Genomic DNA, 24,763 nt, shown 5'->3' on the forward strand with positions numbered 1-24,763 from the left:
TTTTCCAAAACGAAATTGAGGTCCCATGCAGGTACTGGCTGTTTTCTGGGAGGTTTGATATTGTTTATCCCTTTTAGAAACTGTCTTAGCAAAGGATGTGAAAACACTGGTGGGTCACAATTGTAATTTGCTGAGATTGCTGAGGCGTGAATCTTTATAGAAGAGTATGAGAGTCCAGTATGAAACATTTCTGCCAAGTATTCTAATATCTGAGGTATATTCAGTAATGTTGTGTCCTGACCCCTGTTGGCATTCCAGATGCTGAATCTCTTCCACTTGGCTGAATAGGTTTTTCTGGTGGAAGGTCTGCGTACTTCCAGTAAGATCTCTTGAACCGTCTTGGAAAGAGAGATAGCTGGAGGAGTCATGGTAACCTCCAGGCTGTCAGATGCAATGTTTTCAGGTTTTGATGGACAGTCCTGTAATTGTGCTGTGTTAGGAGCAGGGGCCATAGGGGCAGAGGCCACGGTCAGGTCAGAGTTATGCTCAACAGCAGAGGATACCAGTGTTGCCTTGGCCAGTCTGGAGCTATCAAAATGCCTGTTGGTTGTTCTGCTTTGATCTTCAGTATCACCTTGGTTAGCAGAGATAGAGGAGGGAATGCATCAATTTTTAGGGAGTTCCAGCTGAAGGAGAGAGCATCCGTTTTCCAGGCTAGAGGATGGTGGGTCCTTGTGCAGAACTTTTCCAGGTGATGATTTAAGTGGGAAGCAAAGAGATCTACGTCCGGTCTTCCCCATGTCTTTGTTAGTTGTGAGAAAATGTGAGGATGCAGCATCCATTCGTGTGGATCCAAGAAATTTCTGCTCAGGTTTTCCGCCAGTACATTGTCCTTGCCTGGCACAAACTGGGATTGCAAATGTATCTTCAGACTCCGTGATTTTTCCCAGAGAAGCATTGTTAGTCTGCAGAGAGGATAAGAATGAGTGCCTCCCTGCTTGTTTATATACCACATGACAGTGGTGTTGTCTGTCCTTATTAGCAAATGTCCTTGTTGTAGTGATTTTTCGAAAGCCTCGATAGCATGCATCACTGCCAACATCTCTTTTTGGTTTATGTGCAGATGTCTTTCCTTTGGTGTCCATAGACCTTGAATGCATCTGCCCTCCATGTGCACCCCCCATCCATGATCTGAGGCATCTGTTGTAATCATTTGACCTGCTTGTGGTCTGTTGAAAGACATGCCTTTAACTGACTCGCTTGAGCCCACCACAAAAATTCCTTTTGCAGACATGGAATAAGTGGGATTACGTCCTCTAGGCTTTGGTTGTGTTGGGACCATAAGCTTCTTAAATACCATTGCAGCTTTCTCATATGAAGTCTTGCCAAAGGTATCATAAGAATGCAAGATGCCATAAACCCCAGGGTCTGCAGGATTTTCCTTGCAGTCAGCTGGGGGAGTTTTGCTAGGCCTTTGAAGTATTCTGGTAACTGCTGTTGTTTTTCCTCTGTGAGGTAGGCCATTTGAGTTTGTGTCCAGTTTGGCTCCTAGGAAAATAATCTGTTGGGATGGCAGTTGTCTTGACTTCTGAATGTTGACTGTGTATCCCAAAGCCTGCAGTAGCTGAATGACATGGTCCAAGTTTGCTTTTAAGGTTTGTTTCTTGTCTGCTTGTATGAGGCAGTCACCCAGGTAGGGGTATATTTGAATCCCCTGGAGTCTGCAGTGTGCCACTACTGATGCCAGGCATTTCGTGAACACTCTGGGCGCAGTAGATAAGCCAAACGGCAATGCTGAGAATTGATAATGCTCTGTTCCTGCAAGAAATCTGAGGTATCTTCTGCAGCTTTGTCTGATTGGGACATGCAGGTATGCCTCCTTGTGGTCCAGAGTGACCAGCCAAGACCCCTTGCCCAGCACGGGAAGGAGTTGCTGCAGCGTCAGCATTTTGAACTTTGGCACAATAAGAAAAGTATTTAGAGTTAACAGGTCCAGTATAGGTCTCTATTTGTTTTCTTTTCTTGGAACAAGGAACAGCCTTGAATAAAATCCCTGGCTTTGTTCCTGAGGAGGAACCCTTTCTATTGCTTTTATACTTAACAGGTTTGAGACTTGAGTGAGTGCCTCTGCCCCTTGATGATGTGGCAGGTTTGGCATGCCTTGTCTTATTGGTAAAGTATGGAAGTGGAATCTGTAACCCTTGTCTATTAAATCCAGAATCCAGTTGTCCTTGGTTAAGATATGCCAGTTTTTTGAGAATAAGGATAATTTTCAGCCCAAAGGTGCTTCTCTGAGCCTTTGTAGGTGGTATGAAAGTCAAGTCATTGTGATTGTCCTTGTGGTGCAGCTGGACTGGCTGCAGCACTTCTTTGATTTGAAGGCTGCCATTGGCAGCCCCTGTAAGAGCCTCGGTATTGCCCTCTGCCACGCCTGTTCTTTCCCCTTTGAAACTTGTCCGAGTCTGGGAAGGACCAATTCTTTGAAGGCCAGTTTCTACTGAATCTGGGTGGCTGAACCTGGAAGAAATCCTTGACTGTCTGTACTGACTTAGCTTTTTCCTCAATGGACTTCAACACATCTTGTGCATTAGCACCAAAAAGCTTCTGTTTTTCCAGATATGCATCAAGTAATTTTACTTTGACATGGTCTGGCAGTGGCTGATCTTTTAACCAAGCATGTCTACGTATCACAGCCCCAGTCATAGCTGCCCTACATGAAGCCTCCAATGCATCATAACCACACTGAAGAAAATGATTGTTAACCTGCTGAGTGTTATGTACGTGATCCTGCAATGCCTTTCTATCAATAGGCTCAGGAGAGGCTAACTTTCTGTAAATCATCCAGTAAAAAATCCTGGTACTGAAACATATGAAAAAGGCAGTTAAGTGACCTCATGGCTAGGGTGGTAGAGGTATATACTTTTTTACCCCATCTCTCCATAAAACTAGCTTCCCTATCCGCTGGCAAAGGATTCTTGGCAGTGGAGGTAGCCACTCCCTTGGGGCCCTGTGAAATAGTTTCTAAATCCATGGAGTGGGCCTTAACGAGATGCTTGTGAGTGTCAGGGACTCTAATATCTGTCTGGCTTGACAGGAGCAGGGGGGAGAGAATCAGGGTTAGCACTGGAGTCGGAGAAACCATCCAAAACATCCATCACAGGAGGAATAGCTAAAGGTCTGTGCTGGGGAAGCTTTAGGAAGGTACGGAGCCTTTTCCTGGAATCGGAGAATTCCTGACCCTGCCATTGGAAATGTTCCCTCAGAGTGCAGGACTTCACCAAACGAGAAATTCTCTGGAGGAGAGGCAGAGGGGATAGATTCCTCAGCACCAGAGTCCTCATAGGCCTGGAAGGATTCTTCTTGAATATCTGAATGCTCAGAATCCCGAGGCCTCATCTGAAGAAGGGTTTTCAGTCTGCTCAGTTCTAGGCCTTTTTTCTACAGGAGGTAGAGAACCTCTGTCTGGGTGAGGCTGAGACCCCCTGATAAGGGAAATAAGGTCTGCAGCCAGAGACATTACCTGTTTATCAGAGGAGGGGGCCTGGACAGCAGGTTTAGGATGGGCCTTGGCCTGACTGGCGGCCTTAGCACGTGCAAAGGCCTTGATGGACATAGATACAGGAGGCCTAGCAGCCCCACGTGCAGGAGTGACCTTGTCCACCGGAATGGTGTCGGGTAAATCAAGAACTTCGGTTTCCGGAGGAAAATCAACAACCGGCACCGGAGAGGGCTCCGGGATCGAAGGACGAGTTAACGCTGTGTCATCGGCCTGGAGTGGTTGAATAACCGCTATCGCAGGGACCGAAGCACTAGCGAGGGTCTAGGAGTAGTATCGGTAGAGGACGCGGGCCGAGGATGCCGGTCCCGGTCCTTCCGTTTTTTGGAAGATTGAGGTGTCGGTTGATCCGACGGCATGATATACGCAAAGGATTCACCGAAAAAGTCTTCAGCAAATTCTGCCCGGCGCCTGAGTGTGCTTATTAAAGCAAGCACAGGCAGCACAGGCAGAGACGTCGTGGTCTGGGCCCAGGCAAGGAAGACAGTAGGAATGGAAGTCCTTATGAGGTATTAGTTTACCACAAGACAAACAATTATTAACTTTCTCAATTTGTTCTGACATCGGCTGAGGCAAGAAAAAGTGTTCCCCAATGGGGTACTTAGCTTTTAGATGACTTCAGTACTGAAAACACAGGAGCTGACCGACCGGCACTTGCGAACTGCTTCTGCTTCGGGCACCGCGCGGCAAGAAAGACTGAAGATGGTGTCGGCCGTTGCCTTTATACTCCAGCCGTTGTGACGTCGGAGAGGCGGCAACACCAGCCGATGCCAAACCCAGACTTTGGAATTCAGTCGACCGAGGGCTGCCTGAGGCAGGACAACCCATATGTTATGACTGCAGTTGCATTCTTGAAGGACATCTGTACTATGTTCTTAGTGTTTCACTGTTGCAGTCATTACATTTGGGTAGAATCCCAAAGCTATGGATGGGAAGATGGAACTAAACTAAAATTATGCTTTGTGAAGGTATGAACAGAGCTCCAAGTAGCAGCTTCTAGAATGTCTTTGGTTGGAACTCCTGAGAAAGGCTGCTGAAGCAGAGGCAGCTCTGATGGAATGTGACAAGATTCCCTTGGGTACAGGTTTACCATGATGCAAGTAGCAGAAATGAATGCAATGGCTTATCCACTTAGAAATAGTCTGCTTTGATATAGCCTGCTTTGATATAGCCTTCCCCTCTGATCCTGATGCAAATGCCAACAGTAGTTGCTCAGACGGAGAGATTTGGTCATGTTTAAATAGAATCTTAGTGGTCTGTGCACGTCCAATGCATGCAGAATCCGCGCCACCTTGTTCTGAGGATTAGGGTAAAATGTTGGCAGATGAATAGTTTGGATAACAGCCACACTGGATACCACCTTAGGCATAAAGGAAGGATTGGTCCTGAGGGACACCTGTCCGGGTGAAATGTAATAAAAGGCTCCACACAGCCACGACGGCCTGTAGTTCTGAAACCCTTCTTGCTGAAGTGATTGCCAAAAGGAAAGCGGTTTTCCAAGATAAAAACTTTATATCCGCAGTAGCTGCTGGTTCAAAAGGAGGCAAGGTGAGTTTTTCCAGCACAAAATTGAGGTTCCATGCAGGAGTTGGTGATCTTCTGGAAGGCCCTAAATTTTTGGCCCCTCTAAGATGCTGCTTTAGCAGAGGATGAGAGAAGATAGTAGGCTCTGTGTTGTAATGAGCCGAAATGGCAGAGGCATGGATTTTTACTGAAGAGAAGGATAGGCCCTTGTCAAGCATCTCAGTCAAGTATTGGAAAATCTGGGGGATATTTAATTTTACTGAGTCCATTCCTTGTGCTCGGTTCCAAGCACAGAATATCTTCCATTTATCAGCATAAGCGACGTACATAACAGATTTACTGAGAGGTGGTGTTTGAATTACTGCATGATCAGCCATGCTGCCAGGTTGAGAGTTTGGAGAAGAGTGTGCAGAATCTGATTGTTCTGCTGAGACAGTAAATGAGGAATTTGAGGCAAGTACCAAGGAGAGAGTTGAGACAGATTCCTTAGAAGTGGGTACCAGTGCTGGTGAGGCCAGTCCGGAGCAATTAGAATCATTTTTGTTTTTTCCTGTCTGGCCTTTAGTAAGACCCTGGTAAGAGGTGGCAGAGGAGGAAAGGCGTAGACTGACAGGTTTGTCCAACTGAAGGATAGGGCATCCACTTTCCATGCTTGTCTGTGATAAGTCCTTGTGCAGAATTTGTCCAGTTGATAATTTTGGGGAGAGGCAAACAGATCTATGCCTGGGCTCCCCCATTTCTGTGTTACCATGCTGAAGACTTGTGGATCCAGTTTCAACTCGTGAGGGTCCATAAGATTTCTGCTTAGGTCGTCTGCCAGAGTATTTTGTTTTCCTGGTAGGAATTGAGCTTGAAGATGTACTTGGTAAGTCAAGGCAGTGTCCCACAATGCCATGGCTAGTCTGCAAAGGGGGTAGGAATGTGTACCCCCCTGCTTGTTTACGTACCACATAACAGTGGTGTTGTCCGTCTATCAGTAGTTGTCCTGGATGAAGCAGGTCCTTGAAGGCTGTCAGGGAATTCTGAACAGCTAGCATCTCTTTCTGGCTGATATGTAGATGCATTTGGTTTGGGTACCATATGCCCTGAATGCATCTCCCCACCAGGTGGGCCCCCAAGCATAGTTTGATGCATCTGTAGTTAGGGTTTGGGTGGCAGAGGGTAGAGTGAATGACAGTCCCTTGTTTCGGTGACATCTCTGCCCACAAAAGAAACTCCTGTTGTAGGCAGGGAATGAGTGTAATTGTTTCCAGTCTGACAATGTTGACTCCATAAGCTTTTTAGGTACCACTGAAGTTTTCCTCATATGCAGTCTTGCATATGGAATTAGTAGAATGCAGGATGCCATGAACCCCAAAGCCTGCAGAATTTGTCTTGCAGATAACTGGGTTTTTTTGTTGCCATCTGAAGTATATAGTCAGTTGCTTTTGTTTGTCTGCTGTAAGGTAAGCCATCTGGGCAGTTGTATTCAAGCTTGCACCCAGGAATGTAATTTTTTGAGAGGGTACCAGCTGTGATTTATTTTTGCATGTGTACCCTACGCATGTTAGAAGTCTTTTTACAAATGCCAGATTTTGAAGAACGCCCTTGTTTTCTGCTTGAGACAGTCATCCAAGTAAGGATAGATATGTATGCTTGTCTGCAGAATGCAATTACTGGTGCCAGGCACTTTGTAAAGATCCTGGGCGCAGTGGATAAGCCAAAGGGCAGTGCAGAGAATTGGTAATGCATAAAACCTGCCTTGAAGCAGAGGTATCTTCCTGCACGATTCCCTTATTGGGATATGCAGGTATGCCTCAAGTCTAAAGTCACTAACGAAGCATTCCTGCCCAGCATGGGCAGTAGCTGTTGTAAAGTCAGCATTTTGAATTTTGGAATGTCCCGGAACGTGTTCAAAATCGATAAGTCCAGCATTGGACGCCAGGTATGGTCTTTTCTGGGTACCAGGAACAGTCAAATAAAAACCTTGTCCTTTTTCCTGTTCTGGTACTGTTTGAATAGCCCCCATACCCATGAGAGAGGCAACTTGTTTCTGAGCCTCTGCCCATTGATTTTGTGGCAGGTCTGGCCAACCGTTTGGAAATGGCAAAGTATGGAAATTAAATCTGTACCCCTGGGATACTATGTTTAGTACCCACTTGTTCTGGGTAATTAACTGCCAATTTTGAGCATGAAGTGCTAATTTCCCCCCAAGGGGGCTGCCAAAAGATAAGTGCTTGGTGATGGCAGAGGGAAGTCATTGAGACTGCTTACTGTAGGGTTGTGCTTAGTTTCCTCCAGATTTGAAGGTGGAGGCACCCCATTGCTTTGACCTGTAAGAACCCTGTGATTGGTACTTAGAGCCTTTTGAGCACCTAGATTTGCCTTGAGAGGCTCTGTTGGACACAGGAAAGGACCAATTTTTAGTAGGCCAGTGCCTACTGAATCTGGGTGGTTGCACTTGTAAGAAATCTTTTACAGTTTGCACAGATTTAGCTTAGTCTTCCATTTTTTGCCTTATTACCAGAGTATCATGCTGTAAAGGGGCATCCAACAATTTAGCTTTAACATGATCAGGCAGATTTTGCTCCTTGAGCCAGGCATGCCTTCTAATCACAGATCCAGTAACTGCGGTCCTGCAAGAGGCCTCCAAGGAATCAAAACCACATTGCAAAATATGCTTTCCAACTTGTTCTGCTGCATGCAATAATTCCTTATTTATCACACAATCAGAAATCAATTTTCTGTTTCAATAGGCCCATAACATGCTGTTGATTTTTAAGCATATAAAACTGGCAGTTTAAGGCCCTAATTGCCAAGGTTGCAGACGTATAAATCCTCTTTCCCCATCTATCCAGCGCCCTGGAATCTGTATCACAGGGGGTAGGATTTTTGGCTGTAGAGGCCTTTACACCTTTGGGACCCTGTGAGATAGTTTCAGGATCAGCAGCAGGATTTTTGAATAGAAATTTGTGGGAGTCAGGAACCCTGTAATATCTGTCTGGCTTACTAGGAGCCGGAGGTAGGGAATCAGGAGCCATGCTTGATTCCGAAAACACTTCAACAATGTCTAATACAGGAGGTACAGCCAAAGGCCTATGCTGAGGAAGAAGGAAATCCCTAAGCCTCTTTTTTAATTCAGAGAAATACTGACTCTCCCAATGAAAATGTTCCCTTAAAGTATGCAGGTTTCTCCAAAAGAATAAGATGCAGATGGGATGGATTCTTCTGCATCTGAATCCTCATAGGGTGGTATAGAAAATTCCTGATCAGAAGAGGAATCAGAAGAAATAGAAACCTGATCTGAAGATTCATAATCCGTGCCTTGCCTAGGCCTCTTAGCACAGGCGGGCGGGGGGGTTGGGAACCCCTGATCAAGGTAATTAAGTCCTCAGCCATTTTGATCATCTGTTTTTTAGGCATAGGGGCCTGAACACGTGGCTCATGCATCTTTTTTTAGACTTAGAAGTTGTTTTTGAAGCTGCCTGTTTTATATAAAAACGTTGAGGCCTGAAAACACCCTCCGAAGCCGGTGCCTGCTCAGCGGCTCTGGACTCATCCGAGGGAGAGACATCCACGGGTTCAATACTCAAAATCCCACAGCATACTGTACTCTGCATGGGTCTCTGTAGAGGCCTGCGACTCAAACATACCGGGTATCAGTGGCTGCGAAAGCACCTCACTGAGTACCGGCTAACCGGCGACTGGCTTAGAAGCTTCGTCAACGGTTTTGGACAGACTGTATGTCTGTCTTTCTTAGTACTTTTTGTGAACTCCAGTAGTCAGACTGCTATCAGACAACATTTCAGAGTAATTAAATCTGGATCCAAAATATTTTGAAGCAAAAATATGCAGAAGCTTAACAGTGCGTTGGTTAAATCTAGCACAAAACCGACAGCAAAGCACGCTATGATCTGGGCCTAGGCAAGGAATACAGTACAAATGAAAATCCTTATGAGGTATTTGCTTCCCACAAGTAATGCAATTATTAACTTTTACGGACATCGGTAAGGAGCAAGATAAAGTTTCCCCTATGGGGTTTGGGTCTTTCGGCTTTTCCCGGTTAGGGGTCGCCACAGCAGAACTCCGGTCCGCTAATGATTGGCAGTAGAGTTTTACGTGCTGTCTTGCCAGGCCAGCAACGAAGGAACGCCCATTCACGCATGTCGCCACACAGAAGACACTCTGAGAATCGAACGGGCAACGTCCAACTGTGAGGTGACAATACTTGGCTTTAATTGAAGACTTCGGTTCTGAAACTCGAATGCGAAAATTTCAGGAGTCGGCTGACCGGCACTGGCATACTGTTTCTGCTACCGCGCGGCAAAAGACAGATTAAAATGGCGTTGGCTGCATGTTTTATACCCCCTGACGTCATGGAAGAGGAGACAGCAACCGACGCAGGACCCAAGACTGTTATCCAGGCCGACAGAGCAACCTGCCAGCAGATTACGCAAATGTAATGACTGCAACAATGAAACACTAAGATCATCAAGGGGGGCATCCGCTGAGCAAGGGTTCCTTCCCTTGTCCAGACACCACTTTGTAAATCTTTCCCACTTAGCTAGGTAAGATTTTCTGGTGGTAGGTTTCCTTGCTTCCCTCAGGACTGAAAGCACGTCCCCTGAGTAGTGGTGTCTAAAGGAGATCAAAAGTTTATCACCCACAGTGTCAGGGATAACATCTGCAAGTGAGGGTGAATGAGAGTTCCTTTGTCTTGTCTCAGTAGGCCAACCTTGTAGGGTAACTTGCAGTGATGGACCTTGGCTAGGATTGAGAATTACGGGGAACCAGTGCTGCCTTGGCCAGTAGGGAGTCACTAAAAATTTTAAGTGTGTCGTCCTGGATTTTCAGGAGGACATTCTGAATCATTGGGAAGGGGGAAAGCAAACTTCCTTTCCCAAGAGAAGTTGGAAACGTCCACTCTCCATGCTAGAGGGGAGTAGGTCTGAGCAGAAGGTCTGCAGCTGCCAGTTCTGGGGGGAGGCAAACGGGTCTATTTGTGGAGTACCACACCGGTGGACTATGTCTAGGAAGACCTTACTGTCCAGCATCCATTCATGCTGTGAAGAGGAAGTCCTGCTTAAGAGATCTGCTTGCTTTTTGTCCTGCGAGGGGATGTAGGTTGCCTGCAGGACCAAGCTGTGGCAAGAGGATAGGTCCCATATCAGCAGGGTCAACCTGCACAGCTGGAAGGCCTTTGTTCCTCCCAGTCTGTTGAGGTACCACATAACAGTAGTATTTGTTGGTCATCAGGAGCACACCTGATACAAGCGGGAAAAAGGTCTTTAGGGCTAGGAAGACTGATGTAATTTCCCTGATATTGATGTGCTTGGTCTGCAGAGAAGGGTGTCACTTTTCTTGGACCCTGTAGGACTCCAGTGTTGCCCCAACATGAATCTGAGGCATCTGTAGGCATTGTTTGGGTTGGGGTGGGGGGGTTACAGTTGGAGTCCCGGGTTTAGTTGGACTTGCTGGATCCACCAGCTGATTTCTGTCTTTAAAACAGGGGAGGAGGAGAATAAAGTACAGTTTTGTACCTACCATAAATGTAGATGTCCGATAGGTATGCATCTGCAGTCCTTACATATGGGTTGTCCTGCCTCAGGCAGCCCTTCTGTCGGCCAGATTCCAAAGTCTGGGTCCGGCGTCGGCTGATGTCGCTCCTTTCCCCGACGTCAGAGCGCCTGGGGTATAAAAGTGTCAGCCGACGCCATCTTCCTCAGTTTTTCTTGCCCCAGATGCCAGTTGCCCTCTAAAGAAGGCTAAATTTGGAGAAAAGAATAAATTCCAATCATGCACAGCAATAAAAAACAAATACACAATAAAAGATAACCCCAGCTAGCTGAAAAGAGGGATAGTTACCCAAAGAATACCACTGAGGGGTAGGAGGGAGGGAAAACCTGACTGCAGATGCATACCTATCAGACTTCTACATTTATGGTAGGTACAAAACTGTACTATGTCCTTCAAGGATGCATCTGCAGTCCTTACTTATGGGTAGAATACCATAGCCAAGCTGGGGGAGGTAGGACCCAAGAAAAGGATGGTGTAGCTAACATGCCCTGCAGGACTGCAGTAGCAAAACCTGCTCAGGATCTGGAATATAAAGGCAAGTTGTAATGCTTGGAAAATGTATGCACAGAGCTCCATGTAGCAGCTTCTAAAATGTCCTTTGTAGCCACCCCTCTTAAGAAGGCTGTGGAGGTGGCCGTTGCTCTGGTGGAATAAGGTCTGATGTTAGCTGGCACAGCTTTTCCATGAAAGGAGCAACAGAATCGAATGCAATTTCCTATCCATTTTGAAATTGTTTGGAAATTGCTTTTCCTTGTACACCGGCAGCATATGCTACAAACAGTTGGTCAGTTTTTCTGTAAGGCTTAGTTCTGTCCAAGTAGTAGCGCAACTGTCTGCGAATGTCCAGGGTATGCAGAAGTTTCTCTCCCTTATTTTGTGGGTCTGGAAAGAAAGTAGGTAGGTGGATAAGCTTGGTTTAGTGAGACTCTGGATACCACCTTTGGCATGAATGAAGGATTGGTTCTCAAAGACACTCTGTCCTTATGGAAAATGAGAAATGGTTGTACTGCCATGAGGGCCTGTAACTCAGATACTCTTCTTGCTGAGGTTATGGCCAGAAGGAAGGCAGTCTTCCAAGACAGGAATTGCAGTTCTGAAGATGCTGCTGGTTCAAAGGGAGGTTTAATTTTTCCAACATGAAGTTAAGGTCCCATGCAGGCACTGGAGGTCTCCTTGGAGGGTTGATGTTTTTTATCCCTCTTAGAAACTGCCTTAGCAGAGGATGAGAAAATACAGGTGGATCAGTGTTATACTCTGCTGAAATAGCTGAAGCATGAATTTTTATGGATGAATAAGAAAGGCCATTATGGAGCATTTCAGCCAAGTATTCAAGGATATGTGGAATGCTCATCACTGTCACATCCTGACACCTTTGTGGTGCTCCAGGTTCGAAATCTTTTCCAATTTGCTGAATATGCCTTTCTTGTGGAAGGCCGCCGAGCTTCCATGATGATATCCTTTACCCTTCTTAGTTAGTTTATCCTGGCTAGGAGTCCAGGTATTTTCCAGGCTGTCAGCTGCAAGGTTTTTAGACTGGAGTGTAGAGTGTTGTAATTGTGCTGTGTCAGAAGTAGTGGCCATTGTGGCAGAGGCCACGGTTTCGTGCGTGACATGCTCTTTAACAGTGGATACCAGTGTTGTCTTGGCCAGTCCAAGGCTATCAGAATCACTTTTGGTTGTTCTGTCCTGATCTTCAGTAAGACCTTGGTCATTAACGGAAGCGGTGGGAATGCATATACTGTTAGAGCCTTCCAGCTGAAGGATAGGGCATCCACTTTGCATGCTTGAGGATGGTATGTCCTTGTGCAGAATTTCTTCAGTTGATGGTTGTGGGGGGAGGCAAAAAGATCTATGTCCGGCTTTCCCCATGCTTGTGCTATCTGAAGAAAAATGTCTGGATGCAATATCCATTCGTGTGGATCCATGGTGTTTCTGCTTAGGTTGTCCGCCAGCACATTGTCCTTTCCTGGTACGAACTGGGAATGCAGCTCTATGTTGAGTTTTAGGGAAAGTTCCCAAAGATTCATTGCCAGCCTGCAAAGAGGGTAGGAATGGGTACCTCCTTGCTTGTTTATGTACCACATAACTGTGGTATTGTCTGTCTTTATTAGCAGGTGACCTTGATGCAGGAAATGTTTGAAGGCCTCAATTGAATGCATCACTGCCAGCATTTCCTTCTGGTTGATGTGAAGGCGCAATTCCTTTTGTGTCCATTGCCCTTGAATACATCTGCCCTTCATGTGTGCTCCCCATCCATGGTCCGAGGCGTCCGTTGTAATGGTTTGGCTGATATGAGGCTTGCTGAAAGGTAGACCCATGTTTGACTGGCTTGCTTGTGCCCACCACTGAAATTCTTTTTGGAGGCATGTGATGAGGGGGATCAAAACTTCCAGGCTGTGACTGTGTTGAGACCATAGACTCCTTAGGTACCATTGTAGTTTCCTCATATGCAGCCTTGCTTGTGGAATCAGAAGAATGCAAGATGCCATGAAACCCAGGGCCTGCAGGATTTTCCTTGCAGTCAGCTGGGTTTGTGTTGTCAGATTTCTGAAATAATCTGGCAATTGTTTTTGTTTTTCTTCTGTGAGAAAAGCCATTTGGGTGATTGTAACCAGCCTTGCACCCAGAAAAATTATTCGCTGGGATGGAACAAGTCTTGATTTCTGAATGTTGACTGTGTATCCCAAGGCCTGTAGTAGGCGGATGGCATAGTTCAAGTGTTTTACCAATGTTTGTTGGCTGTCCGCCTGTATAAGGCAGTCGTCCAGGTATGGGTAATATTTGAATCCCCTGAAGTCTGCAATGTGCAATTACTGATGCCAGGCATTTCGTGAATACTCTGGGCGCAGTAGATAAGCCAAAGGACAATGCGGAGAACTGATAATGCTCTGAACCTGCAAGAAATCTGAGGTGTATTCTGCAACTTTGTCTGATGGGGACATGCAGGTATGCCTCCTTGAGGTCTAGAGTTACCAGCCAGGACCCCTTGCCCAGCATGGGAAGGAGTTGCTGTAAGGTCAGCATTTTGAATTTTGGCACGATGAGATAAGTATTCAGTGCAGACAAGTCCAGAATAGGCCTCCATTGCTTTTCTTTTCTTGGAACAAGGAATAGTCTGGAATAAAATCCTTGGCCTTGTTCTGTATAAGGAACCTTTTCTATTGCCTTCATTTGTAGTAGTTTGGAAATTTGCTTGAAAGCCTCTGCCCTTTGATTTGGTGGCAGGTTTGGCATGCCTTGTCTTTTTTGTAATGTATGAAAATGGAATCTGCATCTTTTGTCTATTATTTGCAGTATCCATTTGTCCTTTGTAATACTGTGCCAATTTCCTGAGAATAGTGATTGACTCCGCCAACCAGGGCTCAATTGGAAGCACCTTTGGGCGGAAAGCTAAGTCAAGTCATTGAGTTTGTCCTTGTGCAGCAGTGGAAGGTCCTCACTACCTCTCTGGTTCGGAGGCTGCCATTGACGCCCTCTGTAGGAGCCTCTAGCTTGCCCTCTACCTCTGGCACGCCTGTTTTTGCCTCTGAAATCTGTCTGTGTCTGGAAAGGACCAATTCTTAGAAGGCCAATTTCTGCTGAATCTTGGTGGTTGGACCTGGAGAAAATCTTTGACTGTTTGTACTGATTTAGCCTTTTCCTCAAATTTCTTTAAGACCTCTTGAGCCGTGGAACCAAATAACTTTTGTTTTTCCAGTGGTGCATCCAGAAGCTTTGCTTTAACATGATCTGGCAGTGTTTGTTCCTTCAGCCAAGCATGCCTACGTATGACTGCACCTGTCATTGCTGACCTACATGAAGCTTCCAATGCATCATAACTACACTAAGAAATGGTTGCTAACCTGCTGAGAGTTATGCACCAGATCCTGAAGCGCCTTGCAGTTTAGGGGTTCAGGCGAGGATAGTTTTTTATGCAACTCATCTAACAGATACTCTTGGTACTGTATCATATGGAAATGAAAATTTAAAGCTCTCATAGAAAGAGTGGAAGAAGTGTACACTTTTTTACTCCATCTCTCTAAAGCCCTGGATTCCCTTTCAGAAGGAAGTGGATTCTTGGCAGTGGTGGTTGCAACCCCTTTAGGGCCCTGGGAAATAGTTTCTGGGTCAGTAGAGTGGCCCTTGTAAAGGTATAGATGTGAGTCAGGGACCCTGTAGTACCAGTCAGGTTTGACAGGAGCCGGAGGAAGTGAGTCAGGGGAAGTACTAGACTCAGAGAATACATCTTCTATAACACTTAAAACAGGAGGGATAGCCAAAGGCCTATGCTGAGGTAAATGCAAAAAAGTCCTTAATCTCTTCCTGGAATCAGAGAATTCCTGGCCTTGCCAATTGAATTGCTCTCTCATGGAGTGAAGGGTCTCCCCAAAGGAGAACTCTTCGGGGGGGAGGCCGAGGGAATAGATTCCTCTGCATCAGAATCCTCGTAGGCCGGAAGGGCCTCCTCCTGGTAGTCTGAAAGAGGAGAGTCATCCGAGGCCTCATCTGAAGACTGGGGATCTGTCTGCTCAACCCTGGGCCTTTTGCCTGGAGGTGGTTGAGAGCCCCTATCCGGATGTGGCTGAGAGCCCCTGATTAAGGAGATAAGGTCTTCAGCCAAATTTAAGATTTGTGAACCGGTAGTGGATCCCTGAGGAATAGCCTTGGGAGGTAGAGTTTTTGTCTGTTTAGCAGCTTTAGCCCTTGTAAAGGCATTAATGGACATGGATACAGGAGGCCTGGCTGCCCCACGTGCTGGAGTAGTTTTGTCAACAGAAATGGTGGCGGATATTTCCTGAGCACCGGTTTCAGAAGGTAGTTCTATGACCCACTCAGGGATGGCCTCCGGTACCGAAGTTACCGGCTGTGCGGTGTCGTCGGTCGGAAGCGGTAGAGCTTCGGCTTCAGTAGAGCCAGGCACACTCGCGGCAGGCCTAGGCATGGAGTCGGCCGAAACCGCGGACCGCGTGTCGGTCCTTATCCTTTCGTTTTTTGGGTAAATGAGCTGTCGGAATCTCCGACGGCATGATATAGCAGAATTTTTCTCAAAAAAATTCCTCTGCAAACTCTGCCAGATGCCTAAGAGTGCGTTTATTGAAGGAAGCACAGGCTGAACAGGCAGAGACGTCGTGGTCTGGGCCTAGGCAGGCTAAGCAGTAAGAGTGGAAATCCTTATGAGGTATTTGTTTCCCACAAGATAAACAATTATTAACTTTAACCGTTTGATCTGACATCGGCTGAGGCAAGAGAGAGTCCCCAACGGGGTACTTAGCTTTTTTTTGAAGACTTCGGTATCTGAAATTACAGGAGCTGGCCGACCGGCACTTGCAAACTGCTTCTGCTTCGGGCGCCTCGCGGCAAGAAAGACTGAGGAAGATGGCGTCGGCTGACGCTTTTATACCCCAGGCGCTCTGACGTCAGGGAAAGGAGCGACATCAGCCGACGCCAGACCCAGACTTTGGAATCCGGCCGACCGAAGGGCTGCCTGAGGCAGGACAACCCATATGTAAGGACTGCAGATACATCCTTGAAGGACATCCTGTTCTAAGTGATGTAGGTGTTGGTACGAAATGTTTTTGAGGTACCACTGTAGCTTGCGCATGTGCATTCTGGTCAGTGGTGGCATGGGGGTGGGTGGTTGCTGCCATTAGCACAGGAGACTGAAATTGCCTTGCTGTCACCTTCTGGGAGTGAAGGATTTCCTGGAAGTGGGAAGTCAGGGACAGAACCATGCCTTGTGGAAGAAAGGCCTTCATTTTGTCCATTCTGATTCTGCAGCCTAGGAAATTCTTGTCCTTGCCTGGATTCAAGGAGGACTTTGGAAGGTTGATGGTAAACCCTTGATTTCGCAGAAGGGACATGATGAAGTGCAGATGCCTTGAGAGGGTATTTTTGGACTCTGCTAGAATTAGGATGTCGTCCAGATATGGGTAAATCTTGATTCCCCGAGTTCTACAGAAGGCAATGGCTGGTGCTAGGCACTTTGTGAAGACTCTAGACGCAGTGGATAAACCATAGGGCAAGGCAGTAAATTGGAAATGAGGAAGGTGCAGAGAAACGCAGGAATTGTCTGTGGGAAGTCCTGACAGGAATAAGTTGGTAGGCTTCTTTTAGGTCCATGGTAGCCATAAAGGCCTTGGCTGGAATAAGAGGCAGCAGAGTGGGGAGTGACAGCAGTTTGAAGGAGGGTACCTGAAGGTGCAGATTTAGAAAGGAGAGGTGTAAGGTGGGCCTCCAGGGGCCATCTTTTTTTGGGACCAGGAAGAGACTGTAGTAGAAACCCTTTCCTTCCTGTCTTGAGGGGACAGGTTTTATGGTGCCTAGCTTTAGCAGGTCTGACAAAACTTGTGGTAGGAGCTGAATTTGTTTTTTTTTTTTTTTTTTGTTTTGGGGGTGGGAGGGAGATACCTTTCCTGTTTTTTTTTTTCTTTTCTTTCCAGGATAGGAAGTACCCTTTTTGGATAAAGGATAGGACCCACTGGTCTGCGGTGAAAGATTGTCAGAGGGGGAGACAGTGGAAAAGGCATGCAGAGTGGTAGGTGGGCAAGGCAGTCACGCATTACTGGGATCTCCTCTGTCCTGAAAGGGTTGTCTAGGCTGAGAAGGTACGGTAGGGTCTGAACATGGCAGGTCTTCTTGCCCTTCTAGAGCTGGAAGAGGAAGCAGCTGTCTGAGGAGGGCTACGCCTTAAAAAAGTAGTTTTAGCAGGGTAGTTCCTGTAATACTTGGGAATGGGGGATACCAGCAGATGTTGTGATGTCCTGTAATTCTTAGCTTTTTTTCCTGCAGATTCTTGAAGTCTGTAGATTATTTTCCAAAAAGGAAATTGTGATCCAGGGGGGCGTCCAGGATTTTGGACTAGGAGTCTTCAGGTAGATTCTGTAGTCTCAACGAAGAGCATCTCCTGAGAACAGAAGTAGATGCTGCAGAGCAGGAAGACGCTTCTGCAGCATCATAGCTGCATCTGACGGAGTGCCTGGCCACTTGCTGAGCCAAGGACAGTTTGGAGGCAATGTCAGCCTTAATGGGAGTCAGGAATAGAAGCCAGCATGGAGGAGGCTTGAGAGACTAACTAGTGCATACTTAGTCATGTGGGTCTGAATTTATGGCTCTGAAAGCCAAAGTGGAGGATGTATATACCTTCTTCCCCATCCTACCCATATATTTGCTATCTGTGGGTAGGAGGGAGGCGGAAGGCAGCAGTCGACTGTTTATCAGGAGCCGTGGCAATAACAGCAGGGTCTGCCCAAGGGTGATTTATCTAGCAATTTTTGTTCCTCTGGCACTTTATAGAAGTGGTCAAGGTGCTTAGGGGCCGGAGGCTGAGAGTCTGTGGCCTTAAAAGCTGAATTAAAGGCATCCAAGTAAGCATGTAGCACTGGAGGGACAGCTGAAGGAGAACGTGATTCTACTTGAAGCAGCTCAAAGTACCTCTTTTCAGTGTCAGTTATTTGGGAAGTATCTCACTTGAAGTAATCTTTCATCTTGGTTATGATCTCACCAAAGGTAATATCCTGAGGGGGAAGAATCCCCTTCCACAGATTCTTCTCCTGATGAAGAATCTGAGATGTACATGAGAGAGTCCTTGGAGGAAGAAAAGGAAGCATCATGCTCTCCTTCCTAGCTAGAGAGGTCATGGATGGGAGAGAAGAGACAGATGCAGGCCTGGGGCTCAGTAAAGGCAGAGTAGTGGGGGCTGAAGGTCTAAGGACCACAGAGGCCTGCAAGAGAGAGGAAGTGAAAGCCTGGCAATCTGGTATGGCCTTCTGGAAAGCAGGAAGTATGCTTGTTTTTTTTTTGCTTCTTTTTTGCCGGGGTGGCGGTGGGAACCAGCCTGGCATGAGGTTTTAAAGTCAACATTTCCGAAGTCTGGAGCCAGGATGGAGGTACCACAGAAAACTGGTTCCCCCTCGACATGGACAGTAGTCTGTGTCTGAGCAAGCCCAGATGATGTGCCGGTCAACTGCTGTGTTAACGGCTTCCTTAAAGGAAGTCACTGAAATAGACAGATTTGCCGAGAACTCCTAGATTGCAGTTGGCAGGGTGTCGGGAAGCGGAGTGGCAGGCAAGGAAGGTCTAGGAATCTTGTCCTTTTGTGGTGATTCGGATGCGGCTTCCGATGAGGGATCCATTCGGAGGGATGACCGTTTAAGTTGCTGTTTTTCTAGGTAGAGGTTTAAAGCATTCATACGGCTGCGTATGGTCTTCAGCATAAATGATTGACAAATTGAGCAAGAGGAATGGTTGTGTTCCCAACCCAAGCAAAACACACACCTATCATGGGCGTCCTTATGGAGTATTTGGCACCTACACTGGCATGTTCCCTTTTTACCGGACATCAGCTAAAGGCTTCAACAACCAAGCCTAAGCAATAACAACCGGCAAAACAAGAAAAAATAGAAACCCAACGGGTTACTTAGCTTTACTGGTGCAACGTCTGTGAAGGAGCGATCGTACGATACATAGGTCTGCTGCTGAAATGTTCTGAGGATTGTGCGTGCAGACATCATATTTAAGGCCCCTGGTTTATGGTCTTGTGTCTGACGTCCTACACATGCTGCAACAGCCAAGCTGAAGCTTTTGTATAGGAGCCGACGCAAGTCGCCTGAGGGCAGGAAATCCCAAAACTAGAATACTACAACACAGGAATAGGACATCCGACAATACAAAATTCTGAAAACCAGAGTTGCAGGCGTATACACATTTTTCCCCCCATACTTAACTTTCCCATCCTCATCAGAAAGTAGTTATGGAGTTAACAAAGAGCTTTGCAACAGAGGGATCAAATGAGGCTGTAGCTGCTGGGTCAGATTTGGGAATAGTATATAAACATTTCAGAGACTGAGAAAATTTACCGATTCTATCTGCCTTTTTTTCTGGTCAGTTGGCTGACAGGAAGACTACAAGCATAATTAACACTGTTTTCAAAAGCTGGCGGGATGAATACGTGTAGGCTCTGTAAAATCCTTTAACAACTCATTCTTATTGGAGAGATTGACCTCAGTGTTCTCCCACTGAAACCACTGGTACATTCTAGCAATAGAATGATGTAATAGCATTGGCTGCCTTGCTTTACAGCACTGATGACCTGACATCAGTCAGCGACAGCAGCCAGCACAGAAAAACACTGACTCTGGTATTCGGCCCGGCCGAGGGCTACCACAGGAGGGATAACTCAGGTGATGACCACAACAGTCAAAGAATATCGTGGCTATCCCCGGTCCACAGTGGCTGTAGGTACTACAGCCAAAGGATCCAGGTTAAAAGATGAGTGGTCTGAAGTCCAACAAATAGCCACAGCACAGTCACCCAACTGTGGCGCAAAATCCTAGCCTTCTGCGGAGGAATTCTATTTGCTTGACTCTCTTTGTAGCTGGAAGAAAGACTGATCGTGGGGCCGCCAGTCTGTTCCATGGTCAAGCCAAAAATGGTGCCTCTTTCCCAGGGGATGAACAGCAAAAGCCTGTAAACTACCAAGCCTCAAAAAGTTTTCTTGTTAGAGAAAAAAAAACAGTAAAATGTACTTCTAAACACTATCCAAGCCCCACCAAGGAAAACAATTTCTCCACAGAAAATATGCTTTCAGTTAGTTTACACTGCTTTTAAACTGACAGAAAAACATGAATGCTCTGTTTTAAAGTTCTTTACAATCTTGAGAGTCCATTAGAACGTTCCTAGCTTTAAAACTTTCCTGAAGAAAACAATATAACAGCAGTAAGTTTCAGAAAATCAAACCCCCCCACACACACACAGGAAACTTATTTGCCCAAAGCAAACCAAAAATTGAGTCTATCCTCAAAATCCTCTTAAGTGAGCAATTTCTCACAAGGGTTTCCCACCCAAATGTTTTCTTTTGGAAAACTCAGCTCAATCTGCTTGACACAATCTGGGCACATGGAAGAGGCCCCTGAAGCTTTGGAAGTTGGCTGGCAGTTAATATCCCTGGCAGCGATAAATATGATTAACTTTTTAAATTCATCTGAACTTTGAAAATCTTATCAGACTTTTTGAGAGCAGGAGGCTGCAAATCAGAGGAAAGGCATCCAAAAAGGCTTCTGGGACTGGCAGGACAGGTACAGGGGTGGAAGTGTCTACGTCCAAAAGATTTTAGTACCATTTCTGGTCCTCTGAAGTCTAGACTCCCACTCAAAATGTTTCAAGTTTAAAACTCTCCAAAAGAAGCTTCTTCTATTGTGGAGTCGGGAAAGACGAGTCGTCATATGACAGTACTTGACCAAGGCAGTGTACTTCACAGAAATAAGCCAGAAAATGTTGAGTCAGAAGAATCATCCTCACAGTAAAAGTAATTTTGAGAGGTAGGAGAGGACGGATCATCAAGACAAAGGTGGTGGTTTCAAGGCCATAAATATAGCTGAGCAGACCTTGAAAGAAGTCTATACACTCCTCTTTAAATGGGAGGGGTGAAGAGATGTTTAGTCTTTTGTCACTTTTTCTTTGGTATGATGTCCACTTGAAACAAGTGGGGCAGCTCAGACTCAACCTACATCAATTAACATTCCAGGAATCTCCACCCTGACTAAAATCTGCAAGATTCATTCTGGTACCTCCACAATGATTATGTGTGGATTCCCCCTTCTCAGCAGAAGAGGTCTCTTCAGATGTTTGATCCTCCAATGCCATAACAGCCTCTTGCAAGAATGCAGTAGAGGGCAGAGTTATAGCCTGACATATTGTAGGTGCTACAGCTTCAGAGTGTGCACTGGAATTAGAATAGGTAGACAGTGTCAGGCCTAAAACTCAGTTTTTTTTTCTTGCCAGATGGAGGTACATTCGGAAAGGTGGAATCAATCACCTTTGAGAGTGCCAAACGCTCAATACATTGAGCCTTTATGAAAGTGGAGCAGAAGAAACGGGATAGCAAATTTGGAGCAAATGATTGGTAAATGGGGCAGGTCTTGTAGTGCTCCATGTCAAGAAAAGACACTGGGTATGGAGGTCTCCACGGAATTGCTTTCTGCACTCATACATACTCCTCCTAGCTGACATCTAGCAGATACTGCAATAGAATTGATAAGTAAAGCAAGGTTCCCTAATGGGGAACTTGTTTCTTGAGTAGCTATGGTACCAACTAATCAGTCTGATGGGTGCGAGACCTTTGTATAGGCTGGATGCGGTATAGTCTGGGGATCTATGCTCACATGTCCAACTACATAACCTTACGTTTGCAAGCCAAGCTCATATGCATGATCCAGGGAAGGATTAAGCTTTGGTACTCCGCACAGACAAATGCTGAAAACCATCTCTTCGGAATACTGCAACAGTGATCTCTTTCAAGATATCTATAAAAACACAAGCAAGCATACACCATTTGGAACTCAATGCAGTGGCATGGTGCATCTCTGCACTCCAAGCTGCTATCCAATTTAAACTCTTCCCAGTCAAGAAAAACTCTGTACTGGGTCTCTATATTAGATAATCGAACTTTGAAACTGCGACTGTCATATGGTTGAAGCCATATAATCGAACTTTCTAAAGTTTGAATATCTAATAAAAAAAGTAAACTACACAAAACACCTACCTGCACCCCACCCCCCACCGCTCCTTAAATATACCAACTCTGAGATCGCACTACAGTGCAGAAGAGATCTTCTGATTCCACACTGTACGGAGATCTCGGTTACAACGTTCAAACATTCAAAAAACAATCATATGGTGTAGACCATATGGCACTCAAAATTTTGAATGTTCAAACATTCAATATATACCCCTCTGTACTACATAAAGATGGGTTGTATGAGGTAAACAATACCACCTATTTCAGAACTCAATTTTACACAGCTTTCTGCTTGGAGGCAATTAGTACTAAAGCAAACTAAGCTGCCAAAGAAAGTTGTATCTTACTCCAAGTCTGGCAAAGGCTGATCAAAATCGTGGAACTCTTCTGGCAGTGTAATAGCATTGTATGCGGCCTCTCTGTTTTCTTCTGGCAAATCGACCACTCCTGTGACAAAGAGGAAAAAATATTTAGCCATTTATAGTGAATGTCATGTAAACCACCAATTAATTTCTAGTAGTGGAATTTTAAATATTGTTTCAGAAATGGCCCATCTAGCTGCCCTTGTTTTGTCCTCCTTACTAGGCACATTTGATTTATCACATACGATATCCGATAGTGGTCCTCCATCCTTATTCCCTCAATTCATTGTCTGCAAACCAAAAAAGTGGTACATTTAGATCAGCAGCCCCCACCCCTACAATTTTATTTTAAAAAAATCTTATAGCACGTTACTCTTGTTAATGAGTTTAAGATTAGCTCATTATAACTTGCAGACAAAATGACAGACCTCAGTTCTGTCACACTGGACAAAACTACTTGTGCAGAATTGCGCTGTTCAACTGGAATCACCTCCCCTTGACATAAGGAACTTAACAAAATGTAACCCATCTTAAAGATTATGGTGACTACCGTAACCAAAAACTAATATCCTCACTTAGCTTTCACTCCTACCTACCTTTACCTGCCATCAGGCAGAGTCCTACCAATCTTATCCTATTACACAAAAAGTTGTGAACATGCAAATAAGTGCATAATAAAAACATCCTTATACTTGTCAAATGCGAATGTCACATTAGTATTATAGTTGCAGCTCAATTTGCTGTGGAAATCTCCACAGAATTAGTAGAAGTACTTCTACAATCTATGTTTCACTGTTCTACTGATTAACTCTGTTGAGGTGTACTCTGTATAAGAAACATTAAAATCTACATGCATCCACCTTGCACATGTCAACACATCAGACCCTCGACTAGGTCCTGATTTTTTGCAATAATTAAGCTGCAGAACGCATTCTTTGTGACCTGCACACAAACTCCAGAATTTAAGAGAGAGTCATGCCATCGTAGCACCAATGGATGCCCAAAGATAGAAGTCAGGGTATAATGGGGTGTCTTTATGGACACCACCTTCAGGTCTTTCTAGGCAGTGAACAGCTGCCTGATGCCCAAGGACACCCTGAACCTATTAGATATCAGCTTTAATCAGGGTTAAGGGAAGGTTCCAACTATGGGATAACAAGTAGGGGATGGTGGTGGATAAAGACCATCTGCCAGATCGGTCCACTCAGCATGTGTAGAGGCCAGGAAATGCAGGGATAGAAGGGTGGGGGTTTGTACTGCAACACTAATCCACTTGGACATCTGCAATTATGGAAAGTGCGACAACTGTACTATGTTCTTCATAGTCAATGTTGCAGTAGTAATTCTGAGGAAGACTCCCAAAGCTACAAGTTTTGGGGGGGGGGGGGTGTCTCGAGGCTCACAAGAAAGCAGGTTTTGTACAACAGCAGTAGCAAAATCTGCTCTAGCCCTGGAGGGATTGTCCAAATAATGGTATTTACTAAGTGTGGACAGGCAAGGACACCTCTAAGGATGCCACTGATGGCTGTACTGTGTGGAGGCAAGAGGTCTTACATTGGCTAATAATGATTTACCATAACAGCAAACTGCATTACTTTCTGAAATACCTAGCCATTTAGGATTGTCCGCTTGGAAACTGGTCTGTCTTTCCCTTCTGCACTGGCTACTAGTAGTCAATCTGCTGCATTTGGGAAATTAGATCACGTATTACCTGGGCAATATACATCCAGGAAATGCAGGATTTTCTCAGCTTTACAGTGAAGGTTCTTTGCACAGAGATTGTAGATGAAACCTGCCTGGCTGAGGTGATGGAAGACTACCCTACTGAAATCCAAGTGAGCAACTTAAGGAGCAGAGGCTGATGGCTCAAGGAGGTGGCAATGTGCACAGCTTACATTCAAGGAAAGGATTTCTCCTGGGGGACCTTCAATGTACAACCCATTTTAGAAATTGCATCAGGTGTTGCAGAGAATGGAGGGGAGGAGCAAGCAAGACAAGACAGCCAACATTTGCAGCTTAATACTGGTAGAACTAGTCATTTTTCTTGCACCACAAAAATCTTTTCCACTTTCTAGTATTAGGTTTGCTTGCATCTCAAGACAGACAGCACTTCTGCAGAGTAGTCCGCATTACTTGATTAAAAGTTAGACTTCCATGCAATGAGAGAATGGACAGGTAATGACAGATGACGGACTCCTTTGACCTGGGTGAGAAGGTCCATCACCTGTGGAAATTGTAATGCTTCCCTTGCTGAGAGTCAAGAGGGGGCATAAAGTACAGTTGTGTACACTTACCATAAAAGTAGATATTAGAGTGTATTCACTGTTGCAG

General features: G+C 45.6%; 1 protein-coding gene across 1 annotated transcript in view; it reads right to left on the bottom strand.

The window, feature by feature from the left end:
- Positions 1-24,763, bottom strand: part of RAD21 (RAD21 cohesin complex component) — a 2,133,215-nt gene that overhangs the window by 1,561,584 nt on the left and 546,868 nt on the right. Inside the window, exon 5 of the mRNA XM_044067070.1 lies at positions 22,418-22,517. Coding sequence (XP_043923005.1) covers positions 22,418-22,517 — 100 coding nt within the window. The remainder of the gene's footprint in view (positions 1-22,417; positions 22,518-24,763) is intronic.

This window comes from Protopterus annectens, chromosome 3.part1, assembly GCF_019279795.1.
Source record: "Protopterus annectens isolate FY-2018-M chromosome 3.part1, PAN1.0, whole genome shotgun sequence".
NCBI classification, from domain to species: domain Eukaryota; kingdom Metazoa; phylum Chordata; order Ceratodontiformes; family Protopteridae; genus Protopterus; species Protopterus annectens.